We start from the raw sequence: 14,216 nt of genomic DNA on the forward strand, positions 1-14,216 counted from the left end.
GTAATGTTTTCCTTAATGACAACTCTCTACTAGTATCATTATTTATATTCATTTTGAAGGTAGGCCGGCATTGAATTCTCGAAATATTATTATCGAAAATAATAAAAACAATAATTATTATTATTATTATCAATTATTATTATCAATTATTATTATCAATTATTATTGATATTGTTCTCCTTCTTTTTCTTCTAATCGTTCATTTCAAAATCAAAACCAAGTGGCACTTAAGTAATATGAATGACATATATATAGGATACATACATATGATACATATGTATATTTGTATAATGTATATATATATATATATATATATATCATATGTATGTATGTATCCTATATATATATATTTAACGTAACCATCTGATATATAAATTTACATGTCCCTTGACGGTTTGTGCACGTCAGAATGTTTCCCATATCGGAGTAGTAACTAGCTACATCCTTGCTAACTAGACAAAGAGAAGGTTCTATAAAAACACACTAAGAAGAACACACACACACACACACACAATATTGAAATTACAAGAGAAATCCTAGACAGCAACGCCAAGACTGTGAAAAAAATACTCTAATTCTAGCCATTCCCATCTGAAATTAGTCGAAGCCATTCTTATCGACATAAAACAACCACCTGATACACAAAACAACAAAAGATTTCAACAAAAGATTTCAACAACACTGCCGATAAGAACAACACTAACAACACCAATGGAACCGACGAAGACACTGAAGAATGCAACACCGACAAAAGTGACTAGTCGGAACAATGAAATTATATCAATTAATAAAGAAGACAGTAAAATTAACAGAGACAATAATCACGATAAATGTATAATCACAGGAACAACGGCCTGGGTTATACAAATCCCCATTACAAACTACAACGAGTACTGGGTTGTACGAATTCTCTATATAAGCTGTAACGAGTACTGAAGATGATTGAAAATTTCGAAATAGGTCCTATACAGGCGAGAATGAATTGGAAGTCCGTTGGAAAAATTGTAGTTAGATTCCAACTTTAATAAAATAAATATGACAAGAATTTGGTTAGAAATATTGAGAAATGTTATAAAAAAAAGATTTAAGTAGATTTCATAAATTACTGCATTAATTATGGTCTTTTACCAGCATATTATATATATGTAGGTATATATAATTGGATAAGTGGATTCTTTATCGTTTCATCATAACCACCATCATAATCTCTCTTTCTCTTTCTATGTGTGTGTGTGTGTGTGTGTTTTTGTTTATCTATTCTTTCGCTATTTCTCTTTTTTATTCTTTACTCTCTCTCTCTCTCTCTCTCTCTCTTTTCTCTCCCTCTTCTGTCACTCTCCTTTTCTCTCCTCTCGCTCTTTAGATTTTAGACACATCCACACACACACACACAAACAGACAAAACACACAAACAAAATACACACACATACACACATACGCACGCACACACAAAACGTAAATGTAAACTAATCATATTCGTCGAGTCATTTATTGAATCTTAGGTGTTTAATAAAAATAACTTTAGATGCCAACAAAAACATGAACACCGATTTTTGAATGACTTATTGACTGATTGATTTATTTATTTATTCGTTCATTAAAAATCTTAATCATCATAATAAAAAATAACAATAATAATTTTAGTAATAACGATTGAAACGAACAAATGAATTAATGAATTAATTAATTAATTAATTAATTAATGAAGGAAAGAAAAGAACGAATGAAAAAAAACATATCTTAAATGTGAATTACTGCTGTTGGAATTTCCCAAAATTTAACAAGTGTGATACATATATTTATATATATGTTTGTGCGTATGTATGTATGTGTGTGTGTTTGTGTGTGTGTTTGTGTGTGTTTGTGTGTGTGTTTGTGTGTGTTTGTGTGTGTAATTATAATGATGATTACAGATTTGAAAAACACTAATAAAATCATAAAATCTGATACTAATAACAAAAATTTACTCGTCTTAAAAAACCGGTTTTTGTATAATGTATATATATATATACATGTTTATATTTTGATTATATAATATCATGATAAGCATATAATACTAAATAAACACAACAAAGATAAATGTTTGTATATATATATATATATATATATATATATATATATATATATATATATATATAGAATAGTGATATTACTGACAATATGTAATATAGACAACAACAAAAATGTATTTGATATGATTGAAAAAATCGATAGAAGAGTAAATGAATGAATGAACGAACGAACGAACGAATAAATGAATGAACGAACGAATAAATAAATAAATGAACGAACGAACGAATGAATAAATGAACGAACGAACGAACAAATGAAAGAATGAATGTTCAAATGATATATCTGATATAGTACACTAACGGAGAAAAACTTAATACATGCAAAATATGGAAAAAGTGTAATGACTATAGATGACACGACTAGGTGATGACGTTTATGGCGATTGTATGGGTAAACCAAATCCCCTGATGGTGATAGTAGTGATTATATATATATATATATATATATATATATATATACATTGTATATTTTTTACACCACGTATGTAATGCTTAAAATAAAACACTGACTAAACAATATAGTATATAAAACAAACAGATATATGTATGTATGTATGTTTGTTTGTACGTACGTATGTTTGTTTGTTTGTTTGTTTGTATGTTTGTTTGTTTAATTGTTGGTTTGTTTGTTTGTTTGTATGTATGTATGTTTGTATGGTGTATACAATGATCTAACGATAACATAATATAAAATAAATTACTAAAATGCAAGTAAGAAAGAACAGAAGAAAGGAAAGGAACAAAAATCGAAAATTTAAAGAAAAAACTGCATTAGAGTGTAAAAAAATTGGAGGTGTCGGAGAGAGAGAGAAAGAGAGAGAGAAAAGGAGAGAAAGAGAAAGAAAAATGAAAAAGAGAAAGAAGAGAGAGAGAGAGAGAGAGAGAGAGAGAGAGGAAAAAACAAAGAACGAATAAATGAACGAAAGAATGACTAACTGGAAGAATAATTCCTTAAAAATATGCAAGGTTACATTTTATGTTGAAAATATTGTAAAAAAAAGCATTTAAACAAACAAAACCCATGATGAACTTATCGTTATAATTATAATATAGTTTTACTTAAAATTACTAATAAATATGATCTACTAATTACAATCAGATGTAATTGTTTAATTGATTAGATTAAACTGTTTTATTTCAATTTACATAACGGTCATTTTCACTTTCAGATAATGATTTGATAAGGATATTTTTTAGTTACTTGTGTGAAAACAATTCAATCAATCAATCATTCATTCATTCATTCATCCATCCATCCATTCATTCATTTATTAATCCATTCATTCATTCATCTACTTATCTATCTATACATTCATACACTCATTCATAACTTACATTGTTCATTAATTTATGCATTAATCAATTCGTCCGGTCATTCATCCATCCATCCATCATCCATTCATTCATTCAATCAGGCGATATCGTCGGAAAATAATAACGACTCTTTCTCATTGTTAGTATCGGCGATAATTATCCTCTTATTATTATTATTCATATTATTATTATTATTACTATTATTATTATTATTATTATTATTGTTGTTGTTGTTGTTGTTGTTATTTTTGCTATTAACATTATTATTATTATTATTCTTGCTCATGTTGACCGATCTGTTATAGGATACACTGCAAGTATTGAAATTAATATTAATGAGCTAATTAATATTCATGAGCTAACAAGTTTAACATCATCATCATAATCATCATATCCTATCATCATCATCAACAACATCGTTATTATCATCATCATCATCATCATCATCATTACCATCACCATCATCACTCACCACTTATCATACAGACAGGCTTTGGAAGCAGACGGCCCGTCATCATCATTATCATCACCAGCAGGCACAATGAGAACATCATCATCATCATCATCCTCGTCGCAGTCAACATAGAAACCGCTATCTTTAAATTTTTTCCCGCCGAAATTATTTTTCGCGCCACCTTTCCCTCGGCCGCTGTTGACGCTACTACTACTACTACGACCGCCAGGATGATGATGATGACGATTAAGATGATCATAATCATAACTCTCTTCTTCATCTTTCAAACTTTTAAATGCCTTCTTTCTGATTGGGTTATGGAAAAATGACGATGACGACTTTTTATTATTATTATTATTATTGTTGTTGTTGTTGTTACCCTTGCTAATAGTAGAAGTAGTAGAAGTAGTAGTAGTAGCTGCAGTAGTAACTGTAGTAGTAGCTGTAGTAGCGTCATAATCAACGCAACCACTATTACTGCTGTTGTTGCCATGGTCGTAATTGCCATCTGACACGAAACCACTGAGGTTGTTGTTTGGGTCAGACGGCTCGACCAGACAGGCGTATAGACTGTTCCCGCCGTCTGATTCGAAGCCAGACTGTCTGAAATCATTGTCGTCTTCATAGTAGTAGTCGTCGTCTACGAGTTTTTGGTGATTATGATGATGATAGTTGTTGTTGTTGTTGTTGCGTTTGGGATGTTGCTGACGTTTGCGCTCGCTCTGATTGGATGAAGACGAGTTCACGTTGTTACTGTTGCTACCTATGTTACTACCGTTATCATCATCATAGTCGTTGTTGTATTTTTTGTTGCTTGTGTTGTTGCTACCTTTGTATATGCTGCTGCTGCTGCTGTTTTTCGCCGTCAAATTTTTTGACGTCATCGATGACGTCATCGGTTGGGCGGTTGTGGAATGTTGTACGTAGTGCTGGTAGTTGGGGTGGAAGTTGTGCAGGGCATCCACTACGATGTCCCGCGGGTTCATCGTCTCCTTCAGATTTGATGAAATGCTCTGCAGGGTCCTGCGGCCAATACTCAAGGCCCCTTCCTTACTCGTGCCCCCTCCGCCGCCCCCTAATCCGCTACCCCCACTGCCGACCCGGCAGATCCCTCTGGATCCCCCACAGCACAGGCCAAACATGCTGCTGGCACCTCCGTGATTGTTTGCATTCACAAGGGATTTCGTGTTGTCAAAACTGCTGTTGTTGTTGTTGTTGTTGTTGATGTTTTGGGTTGACAGTATTGTTAGAATTTTTTGAGTCGGTGACGTCATTCACGACGCTGATGATGATATAATATTGTAGACAGAGGCATTCAACAACGATTGGCAATGACGTAATCAACATTCGTTCCACCAATCGTCACCATCATCTTCAAACTCGCCCCGACCAACCTCCTACTCTCCTTCTTGTACGTGGCGTGTGGGAAGGCGAACCTCAGGAGGATGGCCGCCAAAAACATCTCCACGCAGATGAGGAAGTTCTGATAGCCGGCGGCCACTGTCCCGACAGCGATGCTGGAATCCGTCGACAAACGCACTGCACTTATCACTCCCACCATCTCGAGGATTGCCAGTAGCACTCCTTTGTAATTTTCAGGCGCGCGCGCGCGCGTGTACGTGTGTGTGTTTTGCATATGTGAATCATAAAAAGAACTTGAATTACTCAAATAATAGATACTACAACAACACCAATATCAATCAATCCCAAACTATCAAACAAACAACCAACCAATCAACCAACCAGCCAACCAACCAACCAACCAGCCAACCAACCAACCAACCAGCCAGCCAACCAACCAACCAAAGACCCTGCCGACCTTGCCAAAACGACAGAAAGATGATAGATTTGACGGCGACAAATTTCAAAAGTGGGTCATGCGATCTAAGAAGCTGATTGGTCGAGGAGAAAAAGAGGAATAGGGCATAGAGGGCCAAACTAACGCTGACATTGTTGATTATCGTTATGTATAGGTAGCTACCTTTCGCACTGCAGTTAGTGAATTATAATTAATTATAATTAATTATAATTATTATCCTTATTATCCTAATTATTATAATCATTATCATAATTATTATAATTATTATTTAATTATTGTTACCTGAAATCGCCATCTTCATAATATCCCAGCGGGTGGAGTATGATGATCGCCATGGCCACAACTGGCTTCACTACGCAGAACTGCAGAGTGGCCTATTTTAGTGGATGGATGGATGGAATAAAGGAATGAATGAATGAATAAATAAATGAATGAACGAATGAATGAATGAAGAAATGGACGGATGAACTGAACGAATATGTAAAAATTTAATCAACTACAGTGGTGTGTACGGCTGAAGAATTTTTGAAAATCTAAAACAAAGACACAGATGAAGGTATGAAGAAGAAGTGAATGAATGAATGAAGGAATAAATGTTTAAATGAATGTACAAACGAACGAACGAAAGAAAGAATGAAAGAGCAGACAAACCTGTTTGCAAAACCTCAAAAACGTGATAGTATATTGTCGGCCAGCCAAGCAGCATGTTGCATGCAACCAGCTGGAACTATAAGATGAAGAAAAATAATAATAATAATGATAATAATAATAATAAGAAGAAGAAGGAGAAGGAGAAGAAGAAGGAGAAGAATCCGTATTATTAAGTAGCTAGAAACAAATTTAATCACACTGAATATCTTCACAGTCATTTACAATGTAGTCAATGAAAAACTGCTTCTAACACTCCTTAATCTTTCTTCTTAAATATGCTTCAAGGCAAATAACTGAGCGTATCGAGTATCAAGTATCTAGTATAATATCATAATCTACTTAGGATTAATTCACTCTACTTTTTTGCTGATGTAGGAGTAATACAAATGAGAAATTTTGTAATGTATGATTTTCTTTAATTATCAACCTAACGGCCAGCCAACCAACAAATCAACCAGCCAATCAGCAGTCAACCAATCAATGTATCAATCAATCAATCAATTAACGGACCAATCACAAACCAATTATGCAATCAATCGACAAATCACAAACTAGTTATTCAATCAGCGGACCAATCACAAACCTGATACTCTTTCCTTGAAGCTCGGCCATAATGTGACCCTCGCCGCCAAGGTACTCGTAACAAAGACTCAGAAAATTATATATGACGAATGCTGTTTCAGACGAAATAATTAAAAAAATATTCATTAACGTGACTATAATCATCGCCACTGACGTCATCACCATCATCATCATGATCAACAACAACATCATCATCAAGCCAACCCTCATAGCAATCTCTGAAAGCGTTGAAGTAGATGTAGTAGTCATTCTTAAAGAACATCAGGCCGAACCAGGAGTCGATAGAATATATGGGGGCTATGAACAGTATCCGAACGATCCACCTCTGTTCGTTTGGGCAGGCGTAGTATCGAAGATGGTTGTATATCTGGGTGAGATTAGAGATTACGGTCATTGGGGATGAATTAGGTAATCAGGAATGAAATTAGGTAATCAGGTATGAAATTAGGAACTGGGGAAAGTTGATGGACTGAGGGAAATGACTAAAATTAGATGTCTGTTCATTTAATACTGATCATTAACTATTGATACATAAACATCATCATCAACATCATCATCAACATCATTGTTTGCCTTGTTGATTGGATTATTGATTGATTCGATGGTTTTCAAAAGTTTAAATTTGAAAAAATTAAATAATAAAATAATTAAATAACCTGTATGCAAGTTATGATAATAGCAGTGACGGCGAACATTCCAGCAATAGCTCTGGCAGCTGATGTTTCTAAAAATATCTGCGTTGCTATTGGCTGCAGTGTGATGTCATTAATTAGTGAGTCAGGAGTGGGGCTTGATGTGCTATTGGTGTGATCGTGTTGGTGTTGTTGATGTGACAAGTTTCTGTTGATTTGCATGGCCATTTTAATTATTATTATTGATCTTTTTTATCCTGAAAACAAATAAAGAAAATTTATTTAATAATTTTTAATTAAATAAAATTTTATAAGTTAATATTTAAGAAAAATCTGAAAAATTAACAAAATTAATAAAAATTGGACAAAATTGCATTGGAAATAAGATTTTTTAAAGTTTAAAAAAATTTAGATTTCTATTGTACATGTAACATGACAAAAACCTAATTTAACTTTCATTGATTTTTTTTTTGAGATCTATCAAAATAATAATCTTGAATATTTAACATTCTTTTTAGAAAAATATTTATTTGAAATAAATAATATAACATAAGTAAATGAAACACATCATATAATAAAAATAAAAAATTGGCCAATCCAATATTTTTCAATTAAATCTCCGTTTATAACAAATTCCAAAACTTGATTTTTATAAAATAACCCAATTTAATAATAAAACATTGAAATAAAATCAAAATCAAATGCACTAATTCCTAACCTTTTTTAGAGAAAATTTAAATTTAAAATCTTCCTCAGATGAAATCCTTCTATATTTAAAAAAAAACACAACACAATTTAAAGGTAACGACTAAATGTAGCATAATAAATGTCTATTTGATTGAAAATTTAACTTTTTGACTTACTTAATTAATACAAATAATTATTTTATTATTAATTTAATTAATTTGAATAATATATTGAAACAATCGGACGGTAATAAATAAATATCATCGTAGCTGAAATTTCAAACTTCAATTATCTTTTAAACTCAGTTTAAATTTTAAATTACAAAATTTAAAAGTTAACTTTTTTTGCAGTCACGGTGTAAAACCCGTTTTCCGTAGCTTTTCGTCGTTTTATTTGGTTTAAATTAAAGTTTTGAAAACTTCAAAATGTCCGTCATGAATTTTCAAAAAACTTTTAAAGACGTCAAACCGCCTGATAAAGGAAGCTTTCCACTGGATCATGAAGGTTTCAATTTCAATTTTTAATAAAAATCTAAAATTTTAATTTTAATTGAAAATCTAAGATAGATTGTAGTACAATAATCAATATAACTACTTGTCTTAAACGCATGTCTATTCCAAGATAAATAATTGAAATTAATATTAAATTAAATTATTTTTCACTAATTTGCTGCACTAATTTATTATCAGGAGAATGTAAAGAATTCATGGTAAAATATGTCAAGTGCCTGAGATCAAATGACAATGCTAACTCAAAGTGCAGAGTTCAATCGAAAGATTACCTAGAATGCAGAATGAACCAGTAAAAATTGAATTTTTATTAATGAATAAATTATTTTTTACAATGAAATATAATAATTAAAATAATTATTATTATTATTTATATTGTGATTATTCCTTATATATATTATTCCTAATTTTTTGAGTGAATTTTTTTATTAGAGTTAGAATATAACACCAAAAAATGTTGTTTAGTATTGAATTTTTCATATTTTTCATAATAATTATTAAATTTACTTTAAAATAAACATAGGCAAAACATAAAAATTAAATAACTTTTTTGCCAACAAATTAAATTTTTATTAGTTTTTTTTGGAAAAAGTGATTTAATGAAGAAAGAAGATTTCAGAAAATTAGGATTCTCCGACCTCATCAACAAAGAAACGTCAATTGATAACAAAAACATTTAATTATTTTTATTGTGTGGATTTTTAAAAAAATAATAAAAAATAATAAAATTAACTAGTAAAAAATAAATAAAAACGGTCTATATAAATTTATTTATTTGCTTAATTATATAAAATGGTAATGTAGATTTATACAACTGATTTAAAATATATGTGTACATACATTTAAATATATATTTGTCAATGTGTATGTATGTATGTATGTATGTATGTATGTATGTATGTATGTATATATGTATGTACGTATGTGTGTGTGTGTGTGTGTGTGTGCGTCATCATGTTAATTCACTCATTATGAAGATGATGTCTTCATCTGTGCCATGGGCCTTTCTTGCCTTTTCCAATACATCCAAGCGTATATTGTGTACTACTTCATTCATGGTAGTGATGATGATGATGGTGATTGTGATAATGATTATAACGGTGGTGACGGTTATGATGATGATGATGTTTGTAGCAATGATGATGAATGCAAATTAGGACGACGACGACGACGACGATGATGGTGGTGGTAGTGGCGATGATGATGACGACTGACCGTCAGATTTTTCAGGGTTGTGGTAATAGATGGATTTCTTCTTTTCGTTGTAGCCATTTAAAAGGATGTAGTGACCTGAAATCATCATTCACGTCATAATAATAATCATAATAATAATAATCATCATGAATAATAACTATAATAATAATAATAAAATCATGAATAATGATAGCTACCCTGATAGGATGTGACTTTCTTCATAACATTTCCAAAGCATTGGCACTAAATTTTTGGTAGAACAAAATTATTTTTATTATTATTATTATTATCACTACATCATAAATATAATAATTATTTTTATTATAAGTAAATAATAATGAAAAAATATGAAAAGATGGAAATAATAATGACCTTTAAAGGCAAGCTGCTGGTCCATTTAACAATGTTCCAATCTATCAGGACTATGATTGGTCGGTTTGATTTCAAATGTTTAACTATTTCATCCATGCCCACAGAACTAAAACAATTATAATTATAATAATCATAATAATAATTATGATGATGATGATAATAATCATTAAAATGACAATTTAGATGATATTGGTTGAATTAAGTTCATGAGAAAGGATATCCATGATTATGTGAATGAATGAATGAAAAAAATGATTGATTGAATGAAAGAATGAATGAAAAATGAATGATTAGTTGAATGAATGAATTAATTAATTAACCACTCAGTGATATTTACACCAGCTTCACCAGCATTGTTAAACATTGCCTCAACTCTAGCTGAATCTTCATCATAGTTGTCTTTGTAGAATGACTTTCAATGAATTGATGAATAAAAATATGAAATAAACGGATGAATGATTGATTGATTGAATAAACAAATGATTCACCCATTCATTCATCAATGCATTTATCCATTCATTCATCAATTATTTATTCACTGACAAATCATGATTGATTGAGCAGATAAATGAATAAACTAAAGAATGAATGAATGAATGAAAAAAAGAATAAATGAAAGAAAGAATGAAACACCTTTTTGGAATAGGCCTCATCAACTCCTAGTGTGATTGTCATGAATTTGTGGGCTATGTGGTAATACTGTAATATGTAGGCTAGATCTATTGTCCAAATACTGAAAATAATAATAATAATATAAATAATAATAAAAATTAATACTTTTATTTATATTTATTAATAATAAAATTATTATATATATATAACCTTGTTTTCAAATTAAGCCTGACACAAACACTTTTGAAATTGTCAATGTTTTTATCATAAGTCCTGATAGAAATTAACATAATTTATTAGTAGTAAATTGCCTAATTCACTAATATCAAAAAAACACCCTAACTTTAGAATCATCTGGACGCAGGCCAGCCCACAATCCCAATTTGAATGTTGCCTAACATGATGAATTTTTATTCTATGAACAATGGCGTCATCGTTGTCATCGTCGCCGGAAGCTTTGTCCCCATCTCCTGTTTTCAATTCGCACTCGGCCGTTTCCGCCATTTAATGATTCAATTTATTTTTATTATTATTTATTAGTTTACTTTTTTTACTACAGATTATTTTTACAATCATTTCTAAAAACGTTAAGTAATAATTCGTTATTTATAAAAATTAATTGAAAGATTAATCAAATTTTTAAATTATTAATTAATTAATTATATTTTAACATATTCTAAAATCGCCATTTGTTATGCGGTGAATAAAAACCGTTATAAAAATTTAAAAAGTACACCAAAGTGTATTATCGCTATATAAACAAACATAGACATAAAATCAGAAAATAAATGGTTAAAAAAAATCAAGCAATGATATAATAGAATATTAATAAGTCCTTTTAAATAATAATGGTAGAAATGTTATTATAAATAGACGCATAGATTCTCAGATTATTAACAAAAAACTGTTTAAATTACTTAAAAATGCAGCCGAAATGCAAACTTTACAGTTGTCATAGTAATAATGATTGTATCCATTTTTGTATGTCAGTACGTTTGCGTGTGTGTTTGTATCTGTGAATGTTTGTGTATGTGTGTGTGTGTGTGTATATATATATATCGCTAGAATAGGGCAATTAATATTTTTGCTATTTACATATTTTCAACTACAATTTCTACAGCTGCTACAAATCAACCACTTCCACTACTACTCCTGCTGCTACTACTCTTGCTGCTGCTACTACTCCTGCTGCTACTACTACTACTGCTACTGCTGCTGCTGCTACGACTACGACTACCAGCAGTATCAATGGCTGATAATACTGCTACTACTAATAATATGGCGAATGATAATAATAACTTCTATCAGAAAAATGACATGAATAGATTGGGGATATTCAAGGAATTAGGATATATATCAATTGGCGATGAATACAAAGATAATAGAGGTAATGATATAGTGACGATAAGAAGGATAAAGATGATTGTGATGATGACGACGATGACGACGATAATGACGACATTCATTACGCTAAATTACAATAACAAAATTAAACAAAATTAAATTGCAAATTACAATGATGTCATCTTCAATTTTCATCACTCTCACCATAATCACCATGGAAAACACAGCCTTGAACTTCAACCAGGCAGCTGGCAAGGGCAAACAAATGGTGGTCCAGGGCGCCAAAACTAAAGCCTCCACACAGGACGGATACTTCGATGTAATTATAATATTTATAACAATAATTATTACTCTTCTTTTATAATAATAATAATTATTATTATTATTAGTAGTAGTAGTAATAGTAGCGGTGGCAGCAGTAGTAATGGTGTCAAAAGCAGCAGTAGTAGTAGCAGCAGCAGTAGTAATAGTAATAACAACTTAATACACATAACAGAAACATTTTTCGCGTATAATGGAAGGCGAGGCATATTCAAACCCAGCTAAGATAACAGCTAGGGCTCAGCTAGCAGCCGCTAAGCTAGGCCAAGCAGCTACTTCATCAGCTACTAGCAGTAGAGCGGCTGCTTCAGCGACTGTAGCTGCTACCACTGCTACTGTGGTCGAAGAAAAGCAGACGGGACCAAAGAAAAGACCGTTCATTCCAAGTAGCGGTGAAAAGAAACCGTTAGTAAATTGTGGGGGTGATGACGACGATGATGCTGAAAGTGGTGATGATAGTTATGATGGTGATGATGATAACCGACGTGGTATTCTGACTATTTTATCATAGGTGCTGCTTTAAACATTCATCATTAATACAATTATTTTCATCCTCATCTCTACCTCCACCTCCGTCGTCATTATCGTCATCCTCATCATTATCATCATTTCCATCATCATCATCATCATCTTTCCCTAATCAGTTCAGGTTCAGGAAGTTACTATGGATGTCTATCCGAGCCAGTAGAAGCATTCAGTTCTTTGTTGAAACCTGTGAAAGAGGAAAAACCAGAAAAGAACAGACTTCGGCTTAAAAACATTTACACTAACCCGTCTAAATTAGGATCAGGAAGTGGGTGAGTTAGTTGATTGGTTGGTTGATTGATTGATCGATTGGATCAGGAAGTGGGTGAGTTAGTTGATTGGTTGATTGATTGATCGATTGATTGGCTGATTGGTAAATTTGTTACTTCAAGATTTGTAGGTATAACCTTAGGAAAGTACCCGCAACATATGGCCGATGATTACGACTCTATTCTTACCGTCATGAAAGTATGCATTATCATCATCATCTTCTTCATCATCATCGTCATGATTATTATTATTATTTCTTTATTATTATTATTATTATTATTATTATTATTATTATTATTATACCCTGGCGATAGAAAGACAAAGAAAAAGATGCTAAGCTCTCTAAATTTGGAACCTTCAGGACAAATTTAGCACCCCGACCATACTTCGACGAGAACCCGTACAAAAACGAACAGGAAACATCGAACCAATCTCGACGACAATTGAACATCATGACGTCATCGAACTCTAATTCGTCATCGTCTACGTCACAACATGGCCGACAGAAAGATGGCGGTGGCACCGCTAACAATGGTGAAGCCATTTTGAAGCCTTTTAAGCCGTCTTCGCCTGCTAAATTGGTCGGTGCGACGAGTGGCGTGAATTTAAAAATAAATTTTGAATGCGGTTTTAATAGCCTTATGGAAGGAATTATTATGAAATTGTAATATTAGTTATAATGTTATTGTATAATTCATTTATTCTTCATTCATTCATTTATCTATCAATCAATCAAACCACCATTCAATCAATCAATCCATCTATTTGATTATAATTCTATATCATCTATATATCAATCATATATATCTTCTATATATTTATCCATCCATCCATCCATTCATCCATCCATCCATCCAT

General features: G+C 31.6%; 4 protein-coding genes across 4 annotated transcripts in view; 2 read left to right on the plus strand and 2 right to left on the minus strand.

Moving 5' to 3' along the window:
* Nucleotides 1-4,748: 4,748 nt before the first annotated feature.
* HELRODRAFT_84379 (hypothetical protein) lies at nucleotides 4,749-7,746 on the minus strand (the record flags this gene model as incomplete). The annotated part of the gene is made up of 8 exons (XM_009025067.1): nucleotides 4,749-4,903; nucleotides 5,242-5,424; nucleotides 5,660-5,829; nucleotides 5,942-6,033; nucleotides 6,311-6,386; nucleotides 6,894-6,984; nucleotides 7,097-7,259; nucleotides 7,549-7,746. Coding segments are annotated over 8 exons (1,128 nt in total), but the record flags the coding sequence as incomplete, so codon positions are not given.
* Nucleotides 7,747-8,645: 899 nt separating this feature from the next.
* HELRODRAFT_84522 (hypothetical protein) lies at nucleotides 8,646-9,400 on the plus strand (the record flags this gene model as incomplete). Its single annotated transcript, XM_009025082.1, has 3 exons — nucleotides 8,646-8,715; nucleotides 8,901-9,012; nucleotides 9,313-9,400. 3 exons carry the CDS (start codon nucleotides 8,646-8,648, stop codon nucleotides 9,398-9,400), a joined length of 270 nt encoding a protein of 89 aa, XP_009023330.1.
* Nucleotides 9,401-9,641: 241 nt separating this feature from the next.
* HELRODRAFT_185838 (hypothetical protein) lies at nucleotides 9,642-11,651 on the minus strand. Its single transcript, XM_009025230.1, has 8 exons — nucleotides 11,242-11,651; nucleotides 11,109-11,171; nucleotides 10,920-11,019; nucleotides 10,607-10,698; nucleotides 10,287-10,392; nucleotides 10,112-10,157; nucleotides 9,936-10,010; nucleotides 9,642-9,767 (listed from the first exon to the last, which is right to left on the minus strand). The coding sequence occupies exons 1-8, from the start codon at nucleotides 11,400-11,402 to the stop codon at nucleotides 9,673-9,675; spliced, it is 738 nt and encodes a 245-aa protein (XP_009023478.1). The 5' UTR covers nucleotides 11,403-11,651; the 3' UTR covers nucleotides 9,642-9,672.
* Nucleotides 11,652-12,176: 525 nt separating this feature from the next.
* HELRODRAFT_177018 (hypothetical protein) overlaps nucleotides 12,177-14,216 on the plus strand; it is a gene marked incomplete at both ends in the record, with an annotated part of 2,804 nt that continues 764 nt past the window's right edge. The window contains 5 exons of the mRNA XM_009025231.1: nucleotides 12,177-12,285; nucleotides 12,470-12,561; nucleotides 12,739-12,968; nucleotides 13,208-13,277; nucleotides 13,673-13,939. Of these exons, the coding sequence (XP_009023479.1) occupies nucleotides 12,177-12,285; nucleotides 12,470-12,561; nucleotides 12,739-12,968; nucleotides 13,208-13,277; nucleotides 13,673-13,939 (768 nt within the window). The remainder of the gene's footprint in view (nucleotides 12,286-12,469; nucleotides 12,562-12,738; nucleotides 12,969-13,207; nucleotides 13,278-13,672; nucleotides 13,940-14,216) is intronic.

The sequence above is a fragment of the Helobdella robusta genome, assembly GCF_000326865.2.
Source record: "Helobdella robusta unplaced genomic scaffold HELROscaffold_40, whole genome shotgun sequence".
In the NCBI taxonomy this organism is placed as follows: domain Eukaryota; kingdom Metazoa; phylum Annelida; class Clitellata; order Rhynchobdellida; family Glossiphoniidae; genus Helobdella; species Helobdella robusta.